The sequence below is a fragment of the Pogonomyrmex barbatus genome, unplaced genomic scaffold (assembly GCF_055798465.1).
Source record: "Pogonomyrmex barbatus isolate J1 unplaced genomic scaffold, ASM5579846v1 scaffold1, whole genome shotgun sequence".
In the NCBI taxonomy this organism is placed as follows: Eukaryota; Metazoa; Arthropoda; class Insecta; order Hymenoptera; family Formicidae; genus Pogonomyrmex; species Pogonomyrmex barbatus.
Genome location: NW_028297098.1, coordinates 24976456 through 24993265, shown reverse-complemented (window position 1 = coordinate 24993265; position 16810 = coordinate 24976456). Strand labels below are relative to the sequence as shown.

At 39.9% G+C, this 16810-nt stretch overlaps 2 protein-coding genes across 7 annotated transcripts in view; one reads left to right on the top strand and one right to left on the bottom strand.

Annotated features, from left to right (window-relative positions):
• Positions 1 to 16199, top strand: part of Trpgamma (Transient receptor potential cation channel gamma) — a 94897-nt gene extending 78698 nt beyond the window's left edge. For 3 of the 5 annotated variants that reach the window (XM_089085325.1, XM_089085327.1, XM_089085324.1), the window contains 5 exons: positions 467 to 844; positions 1227 to 1736; positions 2089 to 6556; positions 10317 to 10463; positions 12250 to 16199. In XM_089085325.1, the coding sequence (XP_088941451.1) occupies positions 467 to 844; positions 1227 to 1736; positions 2089 to 2249 (1049 nt within the window). In that variant the 3' untranslated portion in view covers positions 2250 to 6556; positions 10317 to 10463; positions 12250 to 16199. Of the gene's footprint in view, positions 1 to 466; positions 845 to 1226; positions 1737 to 2088; positions 6557 to 10316; positions 10464 to 12249 lie in introns of those variants that run through there. The other 2 variants (XM_089085326.1, XM_089085328.1) reach the window with 2 other exon arrangements.
• fat-spondin (extracellular matrix protein f-spondin) lies at positions 5550 to 16602 on the bottom strand. 2 transcript variants are annotated; one of them, XM_089085330.1, is made up of 12 exons: positions 16468 to 16602; positions 10328 to 10518; positions 9991 to 10175; positions 9734 to 9919; positions 9298 to 9584; positions 8343 to 8746; positions 7976 to 8147; positions 7465 to 7720; positions 7203 to 7386; positions 6707 to 6870; positions 6439 to 6618; positions 5550 to 6272 (listed from the first exon to the last, which is right to left on the bottom strand). In XM_089085330.1, the coding sequence occupies exons 2-12, from the start codon at positions 10506 to 10508 to the stop codon at positions 6192 to 6194; spliced, it is 2280 nt and encodes a 759-aa protein (XP_088941456.1). In that variant the 5' UTR covers positions 10509 to 10518; positions 16468 to 16602; the 3' UTR covers positions 5550 to 6191. The 2 variants fall into 2 exon arrangements, with proteins under 2 accessions (XP_088941456.1, XP_088941455.1); XM_089085329.1 differs by lacking the exon at positions 16468 to 16602 and adding an exon at positions 14881 to 15059.
• Between the last annotated feature and the right edge of the window lie 208 nt (positions 16603 to 16810).

Genomic DNA, 16810 nt, shown 5'->3' with positions numbered 1-16810 from the left:
CTCTTTTTCAATTATAATAGATCAATAACCATTAATCTTAATCATAGTTAAACATTACTTAACTTTTATAAAACTGCATTTTTATACATTTTTATTTTACGTAGATTACATTGAGAAAACTTTGCGGAGAACCGCACGGATGTTAAAAAATACAGAATAGAAATTATTTTTGTTCTTATAACATACTAATGCGAAGAAAATAAAAAAAAAATCTTAATTTATTTAATACTTTCTACATTATTGCCGTATTTGTTTTCTATATAATTTTCTATATATCGATCAATTATCACTCAATGTAATATAATTGAATTTAGCGAATATAATTTATAATGCTTTTTGGCGCTTAGAATATAAACTATGAACTTTTCTCTTGTTTCTTCTTGTCTCTTAGGCTAAGGTTAAGTTTTTTTTTTTTGAGTTAGTAGATTGCTTGAGACTGCTCTTCGATTTTTTGTTTGTCTCCTAGACGATTGCCTTAAAGAGCTGTCCGTAGGTGCGGGTGGCAAGAAGAATCGCCAGAAAGAGCGGCGTTTGATGAAGGGATTCAACATCGGGCCGCAACCAGGCGGAAGCGGCAGCCTGCCCCCTGTGGCCGAGTTCATCGCGTCTCTTCAACAAGCACAGCAGGAGAACTCCCATCCTGACTTATTCGGCTCGACTCTGAGCGGCATATTCGGGCCAGGCACGACTCCGAAGAAGAGCCCACATCACATCAGCACTAATAGTGTGCCTGGTCTGGCCACCGCGCCTCGACAAAATCGCGGCACGAGAAGTAGCTCTCGAAAGAAACGCTGGGGTACTCTGATCGAGGCCGCGAAATCTGGAAGAGTTTCCAGACTGATCGGTAAGTCGAGCAAGGTTTGAATATTTTGAATATCCCTATTTAATATTAATCATTTTAATATTATGATATTTTAATATCGTAATTAATCTCGCGCGATGCAATATTATTATACGCTTGCTAAAATATTAGATATAATTTGAAAAATTATACGCTTCACTAATTAAAGTTACGAAAGTACTTAAAAATATAACTAAAAATGAAGAACATGGAATAAAAAATTTCTTATTATTAAATCTTTTATCGACATATATTTTTTATTTCTCATTTCTTTTCTAAAAATTTCGATTTAATACTCTTTTACTCTGATAAATCTTTCGTTTTGTTTTAATAAAACAATAATGAGGAGTTACTTTATGAATAAACGAACATTTTCTCTTCCCAGGTAGATCTCGTTCGGAGGACTCGGTGTACTCGCCGGCGTCCGAGGACGGCGGGACGCGGTCCGAGGGCTCCTCGGATTCGAAGTCCTCCTTGGAGGGTGCCAGTCACGATATACAAAGCACGCAACATCCCCATCACTCTCATTCTCATCACGCGCACCATCACGAGGCGCATCACATGTTTGCCCACGGTCTGGGCCCGGCTCTGGCCGCCCTGAGGAAGAAGCGCAAAAAATTCTCCGCCTCGAGGTTGTCCACCCCCGCGATGACCAGCAGCACCAATACGAATCCCGCGGACTCGAGCGCGACGTCCTCGGTCGCCACCGTCTTGGCATGCAGGGTTTACTCGAAAAAGCAGCTGCAACGCGCCAGCAGCGTGCCCACCCGGGGCCCCGAATTAACGCCACAATCGTCAATAACGTTGTCACGACGGCACGAGGTCACGCAGAGCCAGCAGCCTAGCCTCGACGTCGTCGAGATCGCCATCAGCGAGCGTATCAACGCGCAGCAAGGTAAGCCGATAGCGTTGTTACACGGGATATTATTTCACGGCAGAGTGTGTGGGATGAACCAATTATATCGTGCGTAACTATGCGGTATATCCATTATCCGCCACTTGATTTGAACAATTACACGCGCGCGTAATTAGAACATATTGTAAATTATGAATAACCAGAAAGATATGTAGACATTCGTTTCTGACGTATATTTTTATCCAAATTTATGTGACGATGCTAATACAATTTTTACATTAGATTGTTTTCGTATAAAAATGTTTCGTATATAATTTTTAAGATATAAATATTTATAAGATTTTTATAGGCGGAAACGAGCAGACATTTACGAGCGGTCGTTGTTTTCCAGGTGTCGTCGTTCCGCTGACGCCGTCGACCACCGAGGAGAGCGTCGTGGCGAGCGGCTCGACGTCGATCACGGCGAAGCGAAACGGATCGGCGACGCAGCTGCAACGTCTTCCCGGTATCGAGCCGATTTCCGGCCACGACGTGTCCGCCGGCTGGCTCTGAGGAAACGGATGTGTCGCCGACGGGCGGCGGCCGACCAGCTGACACAGGAAACACCAGTCGGAACTCAGCTTCGAGCTTCGTTTACAACGGCCATGAGGCTAGAACGACGTCGACGACGATCGTGCTCGCATATGCACGTGCACGCACGCACGCACGCACGCACGCACGCACGCACGCACGCACGCACGCATGCACGATCGTCCCGACATCGGCAGACGCACAATGATGCCTTCCTCGCGACGCGACGCGACGCGTCGCGTCGCGCCATGCCGATTAAACGTAAGACCGACGTCGATCGGGAATCTCGAAGGAACCCTGTCTTTCATCGGAGTCTATATATCCTCTTCCTTTTTTGCGAATCCTTTTAATATTCTTTCGTTACGAACGCTTCTTCTTCCATGAGATGATTGCCAGTTCAGATTATTGGTACGTTGTATTTATTAAGAATTATTTCTGTCCCTATACACATATTTATTTTTATATTTTATGTTAGGGTAAATGTTCCAGTAATCATGACATGTAACAATGCGGAACCAAGGTTGTTGAATTTTTGTTAAGATTCACGATATAATTTTTTTTTTTAAACGTTAATTTACATAATATTTAAAATAGCTCATCACATAAATATCTTTAAATATTTAAAGATTACAATTTTAAAAGTTTAATAAAAAACATTCCAAATTAGTGATAATAAGTTTCAAGTGCAAGTGTCTCTGAATACAGAGACATATTCGATCATTGGAACATTTATTTTACATATTCTCTCAAATTAGAGTTTCTACCGTTACTCTGACGAGTTTCTCTTTTTTCTTTCTTAAACTTTTTTACCGTACATAAAATCGTATTATACGTCGTTTTCACAACAATCTATTGTTCAATTATTTTTAACGTTAGTAAAGCTGACGAAATATCACGTATGATTGATCGCGGTACCTTCTCACGCGGCTGTCTCTGAGCGACGATCGACGGTAGATTGTACTGAGAATTACTACTATTACTACTACTGCCAGAACGGAAGTGGCAAATGGGAGTCGGCGGTAAATAGCCTAGTCAACACTAGTCAGTCAGATCTCGTAATAAAAAGGGGAAAAAATGAACGATTATTACTATATTATTAAGTTAACTATCGAGGGACGCAACAAATTACGTTACCTCGAGCAGAAGCTCTCGCGTCTTCGGAGAGCTGGTCTATCGAAGAACGAGACTCGTAGCCTCCTACCTTTTCAAGTAATCGACGGTTTCTTCGACGATTTATTTCTTCCACATCTTATCTCATTCTAGTCGCGAACGACTTAACTGGTAGCCACCGTCAGCGAACGATTTCTAATTATTTTTTATTCTACGATAGTTTAGAAACGGCCACAGAACGCGCGCGCGCGGGGCGCGGGGGTTCGAGAGAATCAATTGTGTAATAATCCTTTCGTAATGCATGCGTGTCATAAATTGCGCGAAAGAGAGACGATCGGATCCTTAAAAATCCCCATCTCTGCAACATTCCGGTGTGGAATTTATTCGCTCTTAATCGCAAGCCTCCGTAATTGCTGACGAGCCGACTTCTGACGATCCAAGCCGCGCAACTCCTCCGCCTATGTTTGGACTGTCGAACAACTAAACTCTTTTGTTACGTCGAGTCATAAAGTCGAAGGCGAAGGGACGCCGAATCGACTTCGCCCGAGTTTCTCGCGAGACGCAGAAGAGAGCAGGAACAAGTGGCACGACCAAAGAACACGCCGTAGTACATAGTCGAGTAGTGGCCTAAAGGAACGAGAGTCCTAGATATTACGTACTATTTCCTAGATATTACGTGTATGTACGTTAATAATTATTATTATTATCATTAATGTCAAACGGATCGCGCGATCAGCACCACCAGGTAAGTTCCCGAGGAGCAAGTCGCCCTGAGGGCATTGTCCAATTGCTCCCTCGCTTCGTTCCCCTATTCATCATCGATCTTCCCGTGGTCTCGATAACGCTCGATAAGAGAGATATAGTCATTATCGAATGACGCTATGTATTTACCCAGCGTATCATACCGTCGAATTAATAAATTCGTTAAATAGAATAGGATTTAAGGTGCGCCATAAAAAAGAAATCAGACTGTTTGATAATTGATATTACGCGAGGAGTGCGTGATTTTAAAGAAAAGACACTCAACGTGACGGTTTGGCACTCTTGGTAGATGTATAGTAGATTTAGTCATTATACCACTTACGTGTATTATTTATATGAGATTATTAATGTAACTGTGTGAAGCTAGAGTTTCGAGTTTGGCGATAAGTAGCGAGTGTTTGTTTGCGAATGGAAAAGGACCGCGACCGAAACGTAAGTGGAACCAACTGATTTCGATAGGCGCGAGATAGATCCCGGAATTATTTGACAACAGTCCTGCGAGTCCGATCGAATTTTCTCACGATGTATAAAAGTGGCGGAATTTTTTCTATTTGCGAAATCACGTGTTACTTCTATATACGCGTAAATGTATGCGTCACGAGAAATAATGGGAAACCGTAGTGGCGTCGAAAAATCCGCTCGAGGCTGCACGGCATTTTTTAAAGAGAACCGATCGCTATTCAGAATCCGTAGTAAATTGTAGGCGCATGAATTTTTATACAGAGTATTTCAAAAATGGAAGTCAATCGTTCGGGAGGGATGATTAAGGATCCAAAAACGAGAAAAAAATTAGTTAGAATAAAAATCCAAGCGTTGTTTTCGAGTTGTCACCATTTTTACGTTGAAACTTCAAATTGCTTCGCTTCCGAATTTTTTTTTTGTCAAAATTGAAAGAAGAGAGAGAGAGACCCATGTTCATATCAGCTTCCACTTGTTTTTGAGACTCCATTCATCTCCCGAGTGATTGACCTCGACTTACGGAACATCCTGTAGAGGACATAAGCAATTAATATCTGCGATATTAATTGCTCGGTCGATCATGTGCATTGCTCGAGGCGTTGTGTCACATTTTAAAAATACGATTGCGTGTAACGAGAGACGTGAATTAATTCCGGATTTAATTCCAAGCGCGTTTTTTACGCATATCTGTGATACGTCAGCAGAGTTTTCTTTCCACATTTGGAGCAACACCACAATGCAGCTGGTTAACCGTTTCGTTTGATATGCACGATATTAATTTGTTGCGACGCAAACTACGAGATTTGAGTGTGTTAAATTTGAAAGGATGCGTTATGGAAGACAGACGATATTTATATAATCGCTTTATAACGATTACGTCATCAACGCTGCGTTTTGTATATATCGATTGAAATTCGATGGGAATCAGCAGGTAGAAAATGACACAGGAAGTGACCATTAATAAAATATCGTTTATTCTGATAATCCGTTTATTTCGTATTCAGCGTTTTGTAGCAAGGGCAGAACACAGCATAATGTTTATAACGCGATTAATTTGAAAAGAGGCAATATTGGCAATGGAGGACCGGCAGTAATGTACATCGATAGTCTATAAAAGCATCGATTAATATTAATTGGAATGTTCAACGTGGATCACTTTGCGAGTGATGTAATATACGTGTAATATCATTGAAGTATCTCAGTTTCCATTGCGCACGATAATCCCAATTGATTTCAATAGTTACAGTTTCTTCTTTTTTTTTTTTTTTTACAAACGAAATTATTTTCTTCACCATGGCGCTTTTCGGCAGAGAAGGAATCGTAAGCGAAAAAAGAAAATGCGGAAATAAAAAAAAAATCAAATTGCGCACGGGGCACAATAATCCACGTTATGCATTCGTGTACATGGCATTAGGCATCTCGTACGTTCTAAGATTAAAAATTTACAGAGATTTACCTCTTTACAGATGTAATTAAATTATCTTTTTCTGACAGATCCTTTGCCTGAGTAATCCTTAAGACATCATCTACATCAGCTACATATTAATCCTAGCTTAAATGCCATCGAGTTTGCATCGGCTTCCTGTTGATTTATCATTCACACGGCGCCAGCTCGCAACGATAACGACGATGCAGCTTCTTCGGGCAGGGTCGGCCGCCGTACGCAGCTTCTCGCTAATTGCGCAAACAGAATGCGATAATCGTTGGGACAAAGAGAGTCTCGTAATGTCAAGTGGAAGAACTTTTCGTAATACCTTGATAATTACAGCGAGTGGCGCGTATTCAGCGTAAATTCCGCTATAACGCATAGCCAATCGCTCGAAGTCCAAGTTTAACTTACCTGGATTGTGCGGTAACTTGTGACGCGACCAACGCCGCAAGTGACACTACACGGTGACCAATTTGACCAACGGGTCACCACGCAATCCACGGGAAGATGAGGAGGATTCAACGAGTCGGTGAGCGTTTCATCTTGATTTATAGTCTCATTAAAGACCTGGCCGGTAAGAACAGCTCGTACCTGGAGACGAGAGAATTTAGATGACGGTTCGTCAATCTCGCTTATCTCGCACCCTCGACTGATTTTCGAGAAAATATTTCCGACTTACGACGCCGCAGGTGTTGCTGCACTCGTCCGACGTCAGGAAGTTGTTCCGATTGCCGCGACAACCACCGTACGCGAAGGGCGTGCACATTAATTTGCGCGGGTTGAAAGCCCATCTCTGGAAGTAGCCCCTGCATGGGCCGGGATCCGCGTCTTCCATGCATACGACTGAAGAAATGAGAAATACAGCGAGTTCCAGAAACTGACAATTCAATCTTGATCGCCAAAGGGAGATTGTTTTTAGAAATACGGAAATTGAATATCGACATTACTCAAGGGAGGCAGGATTTTTGGATTCCTAATATAATAAATATAAATTTATAAATATATATATATATATATATATATATATATACATAAATTTATATATTTATAAATTCAGAAATAAAAAGATCACTTGGCGTCGAAGATCTTGCCTTATCGAGAAGTGTCAGTGTTCAATTCCCAGTATTCGAATATATCGACGATCGGTTTATGTTATATTAATAGAATATTTTTACCTTTCGCCGTTGCCATATCGAATGTACAGTCTGACTGAATGAGACAGGGTCGTTGCTGAAGCAATTCCACGCGCGAGGAGCACTCTTCTTGCAGCGACGGATCGACCATCAGCAACCTGGTCCTCAATTTTACACCTTTACCACAGGAAGCGCTGCACGGCGACCAATCGGACCAGTCCGTCACCTTGAATCATCATTGATCATTGTGAATTATCGGCGAATTTTCATTCGTCTCATGACAAATGATTTTTGATCTTCGTACCTTGCATACGGGATCGAGTTGCTCCTCTGTTCCCACCGGACACGGCGGTTCCATGCACTTCTCCTTCTCGACGAGTGACACGAGCGGACATTGTTTGCGGCCGCGTCGATCGCGGAATCTCCTCGTTCGCATCTTCAAGCCAACCCCACATGTGTTTGAGCATTCGGACCACTCGCTCCATTCGGTAGTTTCGCAAATTGGTAGTTCACTTTCGAGTCGCGACAAAATCGCGTCGTCGTCGTTCTCTTCCTCTCCCCTAAAATGTCGATTATATCGCGTAATCGCGTTTATATACGAAAGGCGAAATTTACAGCGACTTTTATAACTAATATTATAGAAAGAACGATTTGTCTTTGGTCAAATTTTTAAATATTCAGCACGCACAATTTTTTTCCGTGCGATATTTGTAAATTATTATTTTCGCGTTGATTTGACTTTTAATAGACTTTTAAAAATTTCTTAATTTCCATTAAGACACGATAAAGCCCGCTTAAACGACGAACGTACTTACGAGCATTCTGGAATTGACGCGACGCACATCTCCTTCGAGACCAGCTGCCTATTGCAGTTAAACATAGCCGCTTTCTCCGGCATTCTGTACGATCTCGTGCGCATCCTTAAGCCTTTACCACAGGTCACTGAACACGACGACCACGGCGAGTAATCCGTCGTTTGGCACTCCGCTTCAAATTCAGAGCAAAGTAAAGCTAAATTACGCTCGTAATCCTTAATTGAGGATAAACTCGATACCGTCTGTTAAGACTTTACTAAAATATCTATCTAGCTACAATAGAGTTAAAAAAAAAAAAATTAAATTTCTCTGATTGTTTTTTTAAAGATCGGCTGTTAAAAATATTTGAACGACATAGCATGCATACGTCTCGATGTATCCTCGGTGTTTTCGGCGACTTCCAATTCGGCTACTTGCTGCTGCAGAACTTCCTCGCTGCATCCGCGTTGAATAATTTTCTCCCGATTTAAGTACAATCTCGCTAATGGATGCATGGGTTTCCCGGACGGATCGTAAAACGGTGATCGCGGATCTTCCGGATAAAGCGTCGTTATCGGCCTCATCTTCTCGCGTGGTTTTGTCTCGGAATTCGGTGACATATAACTGATGCCGTTGTCGGTGCCGGCGTCCCAAGGATAAAGATCAATTATCATACTTTTTGCCCAGGTGCAGTCCTTCTGACAAAGATTCAATTTGCTCACTCCTACCACCCAGTCGGGAGATGGACCCAACATTGAAGCTACTGATAGAAGAGGGTGTTTTCGATCTACGCTGAAATCATGAAAAGAAAAAAACTGACAGTTCAGAAAATAGCAAATATTAAAATTAAGATGTGAGAAAAACGTTTAAATAATTAAAAAGTTTTCTATCATCTTCAAAGAAAATATTTAAAAACTTAACTTAATTTAAATATCTGATTAGAAGAAAATTATGATTACAATATATTTGGAAAGATCAGTTTTGTCGAAATTTCTAAATAACTTTGTTCATCATATAAATAATTATATAGAATATTTAATGTAATTGTTAGAAAAATTTGTGCATAATTATTTTTAAATTTATATTTGATCAAATTTTTAAATATTTAACAAAAACACCAGAACCGTGGGTACTTGCATAAAAATTTCTACAAAATCTTTCCAAATACAGCATAGATTTCGATCTGAAATAAACTTCCAAATCAGAATCTATCCTAATCTTCGGGATCAAATAATCGAATAGGGTCTCATATATATTTTATCGCGATTTGTTCTATCAGCTATTGACATCAAGAGACTTCATTATTTTGATAAATATGTATTTCACAAGCGAACGATATTTACCTGAAGCTCGTTGTCGTATTAGTATTAACATTCGGATACCAAAGTCCAGCGGCTTTAATAAGCGTTCTAAGCTGTCTGGATTTTTCTCTTAATTCTGCTTCCACGCCCGTTGCAGAACCCCATTCGGCTAATTGCCGAAAACCATCCGTCGCGATATGATCTCTACCCCAGAAGGAAAAGCCTGGTTCATGCGACGCACCGATAACGTCGCTAAAATGAGTCAACCAGGCAGAAAATGGAAAGTCCTTCGGATGTGTTCTATTCGACCAGATGCCCTCCATAGTTAGCTAAAAAACAATATGACAAAGCGCTCCGAATTTATCCATCCGCAATACACATGCAAATTAAAAAAAAAAAAAAGATTTACGAGATTTAAGAAAATGTAAATCTTTTATGTCGATAAATGTTAAACTTTACGATAGAACTCGTATCTCACTGAATATTTCGCTTCGTCGCAAGCACAACATCTAGTCTCGTTCGAAGTTTCCGTGCCTGTTGATTCGCAAACAGTTTTGGAGAGACCGCCGTCTTCCGCGTACCATCGTACGTTGTTCTCCAAAATCATCGCGGTGAAAATGACGCATCCAGAGCCGGCCTGAGGCGCCCGCCACATCACTTGGATCTATCAAGAAGATAAATTGACGTGTTGTTATTATTATTAATATTATACAAAATATAATTCTACTTATTTACCTCAGACTTGGGATAATCGGTTGTCTCTGAGACCGTGTTGATGCAGTCCTCGTTGAAGGTAGTCAAGGAATCAGGAAACAGCTGGAAATAACCGATGCGAGCCGAAGGATTATTTGGCGCGTGCTGCGAGTGCACCGTGAGCGTGAATCTTGTAAATTGCTGTAATCTCTCATGCGTTTGCGACCCTAAAATTTTACATCGATTAGCCGATTACGGTGACACCTCACAGTCGACATATGAAAATCTTGGAAATTTCTTTCGCATTTATGTTTTTTATTTTATTTTATTTGCGTCTTATTTGATTAATTTTGTGAACTTTCTTTTAGGAATGCGCAACCTTGCAGGCTGATTGTATGTACTGCATTCGGGACGTATCCGTTTGTCTGTCCGCTGATGAGAATTCTATAACCCCCGTCGCCCGGCGTCCTGCCTGAGGAAGTTTGTTCCACAGTCGGCCTCATGGGACATCCGGCGTGAGTCACGGCGAGGAGACACGCCGTCAATATTAAAAATAACATTTTGGAATATCTGAAATATTATTGCATTTATGTTTACATTTATTCCCGAGACGATTGAATTCTTTATGCGATTGGAATTTGTCAAATTGGATAAAGAATTTTGTCAGATCAGACAATTGCTAAATGATTCTTTGATAAGCAATTATTATTCTTTATTATGCTTTAATATTATAAAGGTATTCCATCGTGTAATATTCTGAAAATTCTGATACACTACACACATTTATCATTGTTGAAAAATATATATAAGGTTTATTCAACAGTTATATAAAATCATCCCAACATTCGTCTAAATGTGTAATAACGAGAATGAAGTCCTTGAGAGACTTTGTCCTTGAATTCACGCCTCGCTTGCTCTGCTAAGAAAATTGCCGCAATTGACAGCAGAGCTGCGAAACCGAGCAGAGCTCGGACTCTCAACCGCCATTGTCAGAATTTGTCGGAAAAGTGACGAACGTCGTATGATCCGAATGCGAATCTCACCGATCTCTTTCGACCGTCATCGTTGAACTCAATTTGAAACGATAAATCGCCGCGGGAACACCTTGTGCTACATAGGGCCTCAAAAGCGACGATGCATAATCGCGAGCGGATCGGGCATGATCTCGCAATCGCGAATGGAGAACGGAGATTGTATTGTAATTGCAGACAAATTATAGTTGTGAAATATTGGCAGGTTACGAATAGGCAGAATAGTCAAATAGGCAGAAGGATAGGAGGTCCCCGAAAATTTCTTTCATTTTTTTTCCGAAATAAGAAATGTAATCAAGATTATTTTCTACAGCTGACAAAAGTGGAGCTATTTTAATTAGTAAGCTAAATTAATATTCTTCCCTTTTTACTTATGTAAGACCGCGCTAGAGAGTTTATGGTTCTCTTCGATCCTTGCAACAGTTTCGAAACCAATCGTGCGAGTTCAACGGCACAATATAATAGCTATTGCACATACGTTATTTGCAACTAATGATACTTGATTCTTGCAACGACAATGGGGAAAGAATTTTTTTTTTTCGTACCGCAGAAAAGGGATCGTGAGAATGATAATTACTGTCTCCCACGAGACTCTTTCGTAAAAAATTTCAATGAAACAAATTAGAGATTGACTATAATTACGTTTCAATACATTTGCAGTCGGATTACTTTGCGAATTTTTCTCGCTTTTTCCTTTCTTTTTCGTTATACGATGGCTGACTCTCTGCGCATAAACTAATGATATTTTATGATAATCGATGCGATCGCGTGCGAAAGATTAAATGCACTTGAGATTGCAATCTGTGTCAAGACGCACGACCGCTCATATATCTCGATTACTATAATTAATGGGCATCTTCGTCATACCAGACGAGTAGAAACATAGTCAAGAAAGTCAGGCAGTAAAAAGATACAATTGCCTGGAGGCGTGCATTTACCCATTAATTATAAAATGTTAATAATAAAAATAAATTATAAAAATCGGAATGAACACGTGATGAACATTGATAGAGTAAAAATATGAGAAAATATTAATGAGAAACAATTTCTTAGAATAAAATTGAAAAAAATTAAACGTAAGTAATAATTAATCGACGAGACATTGTACAACTTATTTTTGAAAGCGAGAGTTTTCTTGGCACAAATCTCATAAATGCAGAAAACATTAATGGGAAAATAATTTCTTAGAATACAAGTTTACAAGCTAAATTAGTAATAATTGACATCAACAAGATATTCATTTTTGAAAGCGCGAATCTTCTTGGCACAGATTTTCATAAATGCCGAAGTAGGAGACGTGGAAGTCTCCCGAAGACGAACCTCTTAGGTCTTATTGCAGCCACGTGCACGGCGTGAACGTGAACGTATGCCGTGTACGTATATTCCGCATATTCCGCGCTCGACGCTTCCGATTACGGTCGAATGGCTCTGGAAGAACTGGGTCGGGACTCGTGCCAATCCGCACCGACCGGCTTTCGCACAGATCTCGCGCTCGCGAGATGCGGCATGTAGGTAGGTTTCTAGAACGCCGCTGGCTCGGCTCGGCGAGAGACGCGAGAGACGGGACGGGACGGGAAAGACGACGGGGCGAGAAAGAGCAAAGAGCGGCGCACGACCCCGCGGGGCCGCCGGAAATTGCAGAGCGCGGCGCGAACCCGTCCCGTCATCTGCATCTCCCGTGATGCCACTCGGCACGTGGCGCGAACCCGTCCCGTCTATCCCCCGCGTCCTCCTCGGATGCGGAAGCGCTCCGTCCTGTCCGTGAATGTGCCGATGTGGAGAGAAATTCGTGAGAATTTCCTCGAGAGTCTCCCGCGTCGGCCCCGCGCGTGCAAATGCGTGAAAAATGACGCGACGCTCAGCGCGACGAATCGCGTAAGACAAGACCGTGAGTTTTACATTAGCGAATCTGTGAAAGTGATAAAATCTCTCGAAGTGCGTATTAAGCGTTCCACTTAAATCCGATAATAATGGCGATAAAATTAATCGCCTATTAAATGCAATTTCTATTCCGCCAGCCTGTAAAAAAAACGACGAAAGAAAGAAAGAATATGATCGTCCGAGACACTCGACACTTTCGCAAAAAGCGGAAAATCTTGACTCTTTTTTTGGCGAATCTTGATCGTTAAATTTTTGATTTTGATTTATTTGCGCCTCGTTGAAATCCGATGTACCGAGATAAAGAGAAACGTTTGATTTATTTACCGCTTCTCTTACCTCGTAATTCCACTTTCGTCGTCGTCTTTTTTCTTTTTGCCGACTTTTAATCGACGTTCGCGATCGATATTCACTTTCACGGTTTCATTCCACAGACGCGGATGTGTCCATTAATTGTAAATTTCCTATCGGGAACTTATCGTGGAACTTGGCGGCAACGGTCACTGCTTCGAGTGCACGCGTGAAAACTGATGTATATATGAGACGCACAGACGCCGAACTCGTATCCTCCACTCGTATCCCTACTCGTGACTATTCGCGTGGGTGAATTTACGCGTATCGCGGCACGCTCGCAATTAACAAGTAATTATGTATTAACGGAGTGTAATTAAATATTAATACGGGCATTGAACGCGGCAAATACCGCATATATCGCGATATACCACATTTCTCTCAGAAGCGTTTTCAATTTAATTTATACCTTTTCCCGTTTTACAATACATTACTACGCACCGTTATATCATTATTATTATTGTTGTTTATTCTAGCAAGAGATTTCTTAATACTTCATTTCTAGCAAAATATATATCATAAACGTGTAGTTAATTGAGTTGCATTTTTATTCCTTTTAAAGCGAAGAGATTCTATTCCTATACGCCGATAACGATCTACAATGCATCTTCACATGATATGCAATCTCTTACGTTAATTTTAAAAAGTTATTATTAAGTACGATCTTTTATCATCTTGTATTTTTATGCAAAGAACAATTTTATTAAAATATCTAAAAATTGGACCTAGATCTGAAAATAATTTAATATTAAACCATCTATCAAATTATTATGTAAGTTGCTCAAGGGTGATAAAATGCAAAAATTTTTTATCTCTGCAACTAATTTGGACATTGTGTATAATTATTTTGATAGCTTTACAAAATTATTTTCAGATCTACCTAGATTTTTAAATATTTGAACAAAATTGTTCTCTCTGAGTGATGTTTCACAATTTACATTATACATTTCTTAGTTATAGCTATTTATATTTCTAGAACGACTTTATAATAATTCGTCTTTAGCGGATCACTTATTATAAATATATCTAATTAGTCGTTCCGTGTTTCTAATGTTACATTGTTGTTATAATTGACAAGGTTTAAATTTCCATGAGTCATATTACTTCCGTTAACCACAATTTGCCATTAGGGATTCGCGGCGTTTGTATTCTCTGTACAACTTGGCCATCTTTCAACTCTAACGAGTATAATACAAATGAACATGGTAATTCAACTCGCTCCTCAGCCTATGGTTCATTACGCGGTGCAGTTTCAAATCATTACCGTGCGTGATTATGCGATATCGTACCTGGCTGATCACGTTCAATTAATCTATTATGTTGGATTACATACCTTTGTGCGATGATGATAGGTTTGCCGGGACGGTTGCTTTAATAAGCCAATCGCGAACCGATAATTTATTCGTTACAATTTTCAAGTCGCTAAGTGTTTTTCGGAAACTTGTTTTTTTTTTTTTTTCAACAGATCTTGAAAATTGCAATTTACCATTGAATCATGAAAGCGGCGCGCCGACTTTGCTTTTATTAATTCACGCTGTAATCGCGGTAATCGATAATTGCCCTACAAACGTTTTGTTATGCGTCCCGCAGCTACCTTTTATTCTTTTAAACACTAAGCTCCATTGAGCGTTTATCAATTAAACTCATTGCAATCGCGATATTCATACTTTACCGTGCTGTTGCTTCCGGCCCGCTTGATTTGTCAATGCGTACTTCGCTCACTGCACGATTAATGTCGCCGCGCGCGTGTAACACGAGGCGAGAGGTGAATCTTGCAGGAACGCATTCGTATCGTTTGTGAAAGAGAAACCGGAAACTCGCGCGATTGATGAGCGGATCTTCGTCAGACATAATTCGCGGAATGGCAAACGTCGCGTAGCGCAGCTTCTTTTATGATGCCGTTGATCCTTTCACACTGCTTGCAGACCTCTGGTGCTTCGGGGTGACTTCGCTCACGGTCAAATCCGATTGCTCAATCCTCATAACGCCGTGTAACTTTGAAGTCATACGTTTATCTACGTTCTTAACTTATGTCCACTCTTTATATATCTACATTCTTATTCCATGTTAATCTTAATTTAGCAGTTTGTTGTCGTATCATTCTTTGATAACAGTGTCCAACATCATTTTATAACATGAATAGTGATTTCCGACGTATTTTTGCCCACTAAACACGAATTCGCTATCTAAATTTGACTATCACCACGTCACAATTTTGAGAACAATGACGTCGAAAAGAAAAAAAAAAACGATGATTTTGAAAGTTTTCATGGCGTTATAATTTCGGTATCAAATCTTTTTTTTTCAAATTTCAATAATGGCACATTAAGTATCAATCTTTAACTTTAAGATGCACTTTGATTTGTTTCGATATGACTTCTCATTTTCAAAGTACAAAATACAAATTTGAAAATAGTTTTTTTTCCTATATAACACACATTATCCGATAAAATTTGACTTTTTCTTTCGTCACGAATATAAATAGTTATTTTCGATAAATTTTTTCCCGGTAAATATAAATTCGTTGTCAAAATTTAATCACGTTACAATTTCGAGAAAAATAGCGTCAAAGAAACAAAAAAATAACAATTTTAAAAGTTTTCACGTTGTAGTAGAATCATAGAATCAAATTTTTTTTTAATTTACTAATGGCATGCGAAAGTATCAATTTTTAACTTTGAAATGCACATTGATTCGTTTCTTTGATTTTATATAATTTTTCGTTTTCAAGATATTTCATAACAGTTTGAATTTTGTGCAACGACAATGTTGCTGTTTATGAGCTAAACTCGTGCTCTCGATGTCTATCTATTGTGAAATATCCGAGATATATCTCGTTTATTTCACAATAGATAGACATTATGTTTTCTACGAGAAAGATTTCATTGAATTTGAATTTTTAAGATTATTTGTTGTCTTTATCAAATTTAAGCATAATTTATCAAATTTAATCTAATTAACTAAACTGTTAAATTAACTTCAGACATTCATGAGACATGCGAGACTAAATTTCCATAATGTTCACAACGTTATTAATCGTGACACGCAGTTAATTATATTGTTATGATCGTTGCGATCAGCGTTGAGATGATAGCAAGATTCTTATTTAAATACACTATTCATGCCTGAGAGCTGTCCTATGCGAGGGAGAATATGTTAATTACGTAACCGAACAATAATAGATCGATTAGTCACAGAATCGATCTGCGTGACGCGCTCTACGACGGATCCGTTCGCGAGCAGATCGTGGATTACTCACCAGCGGATTCGAGACTGTTGCGAATGTTCTCGCTCGTCAACACCGACGAACACTGGTGAAGAGATTGACGGACGTGCGCTCCGTTTTCAGTGAGCCGATAGTGTTCCGGAGGATTTTATCGCAGGAGTCACAGAGTCGGTTTCGGGTCAGCGTGTATCGCTAACGACGCCTTCGAGAGATAACGCGCGGAAACGTTCGCGATAAACAAACGTTCGAGGATACGCAAATCTTTTCTGGTTAAATTATTTCTATCTCCTTCTGCGTGTGATTTCTCTCTTTCAATCAGTGACGGAGAGAAATCACGAAGCGACTTATCCTAGATCGGCAGTTGATCTTCAATTGG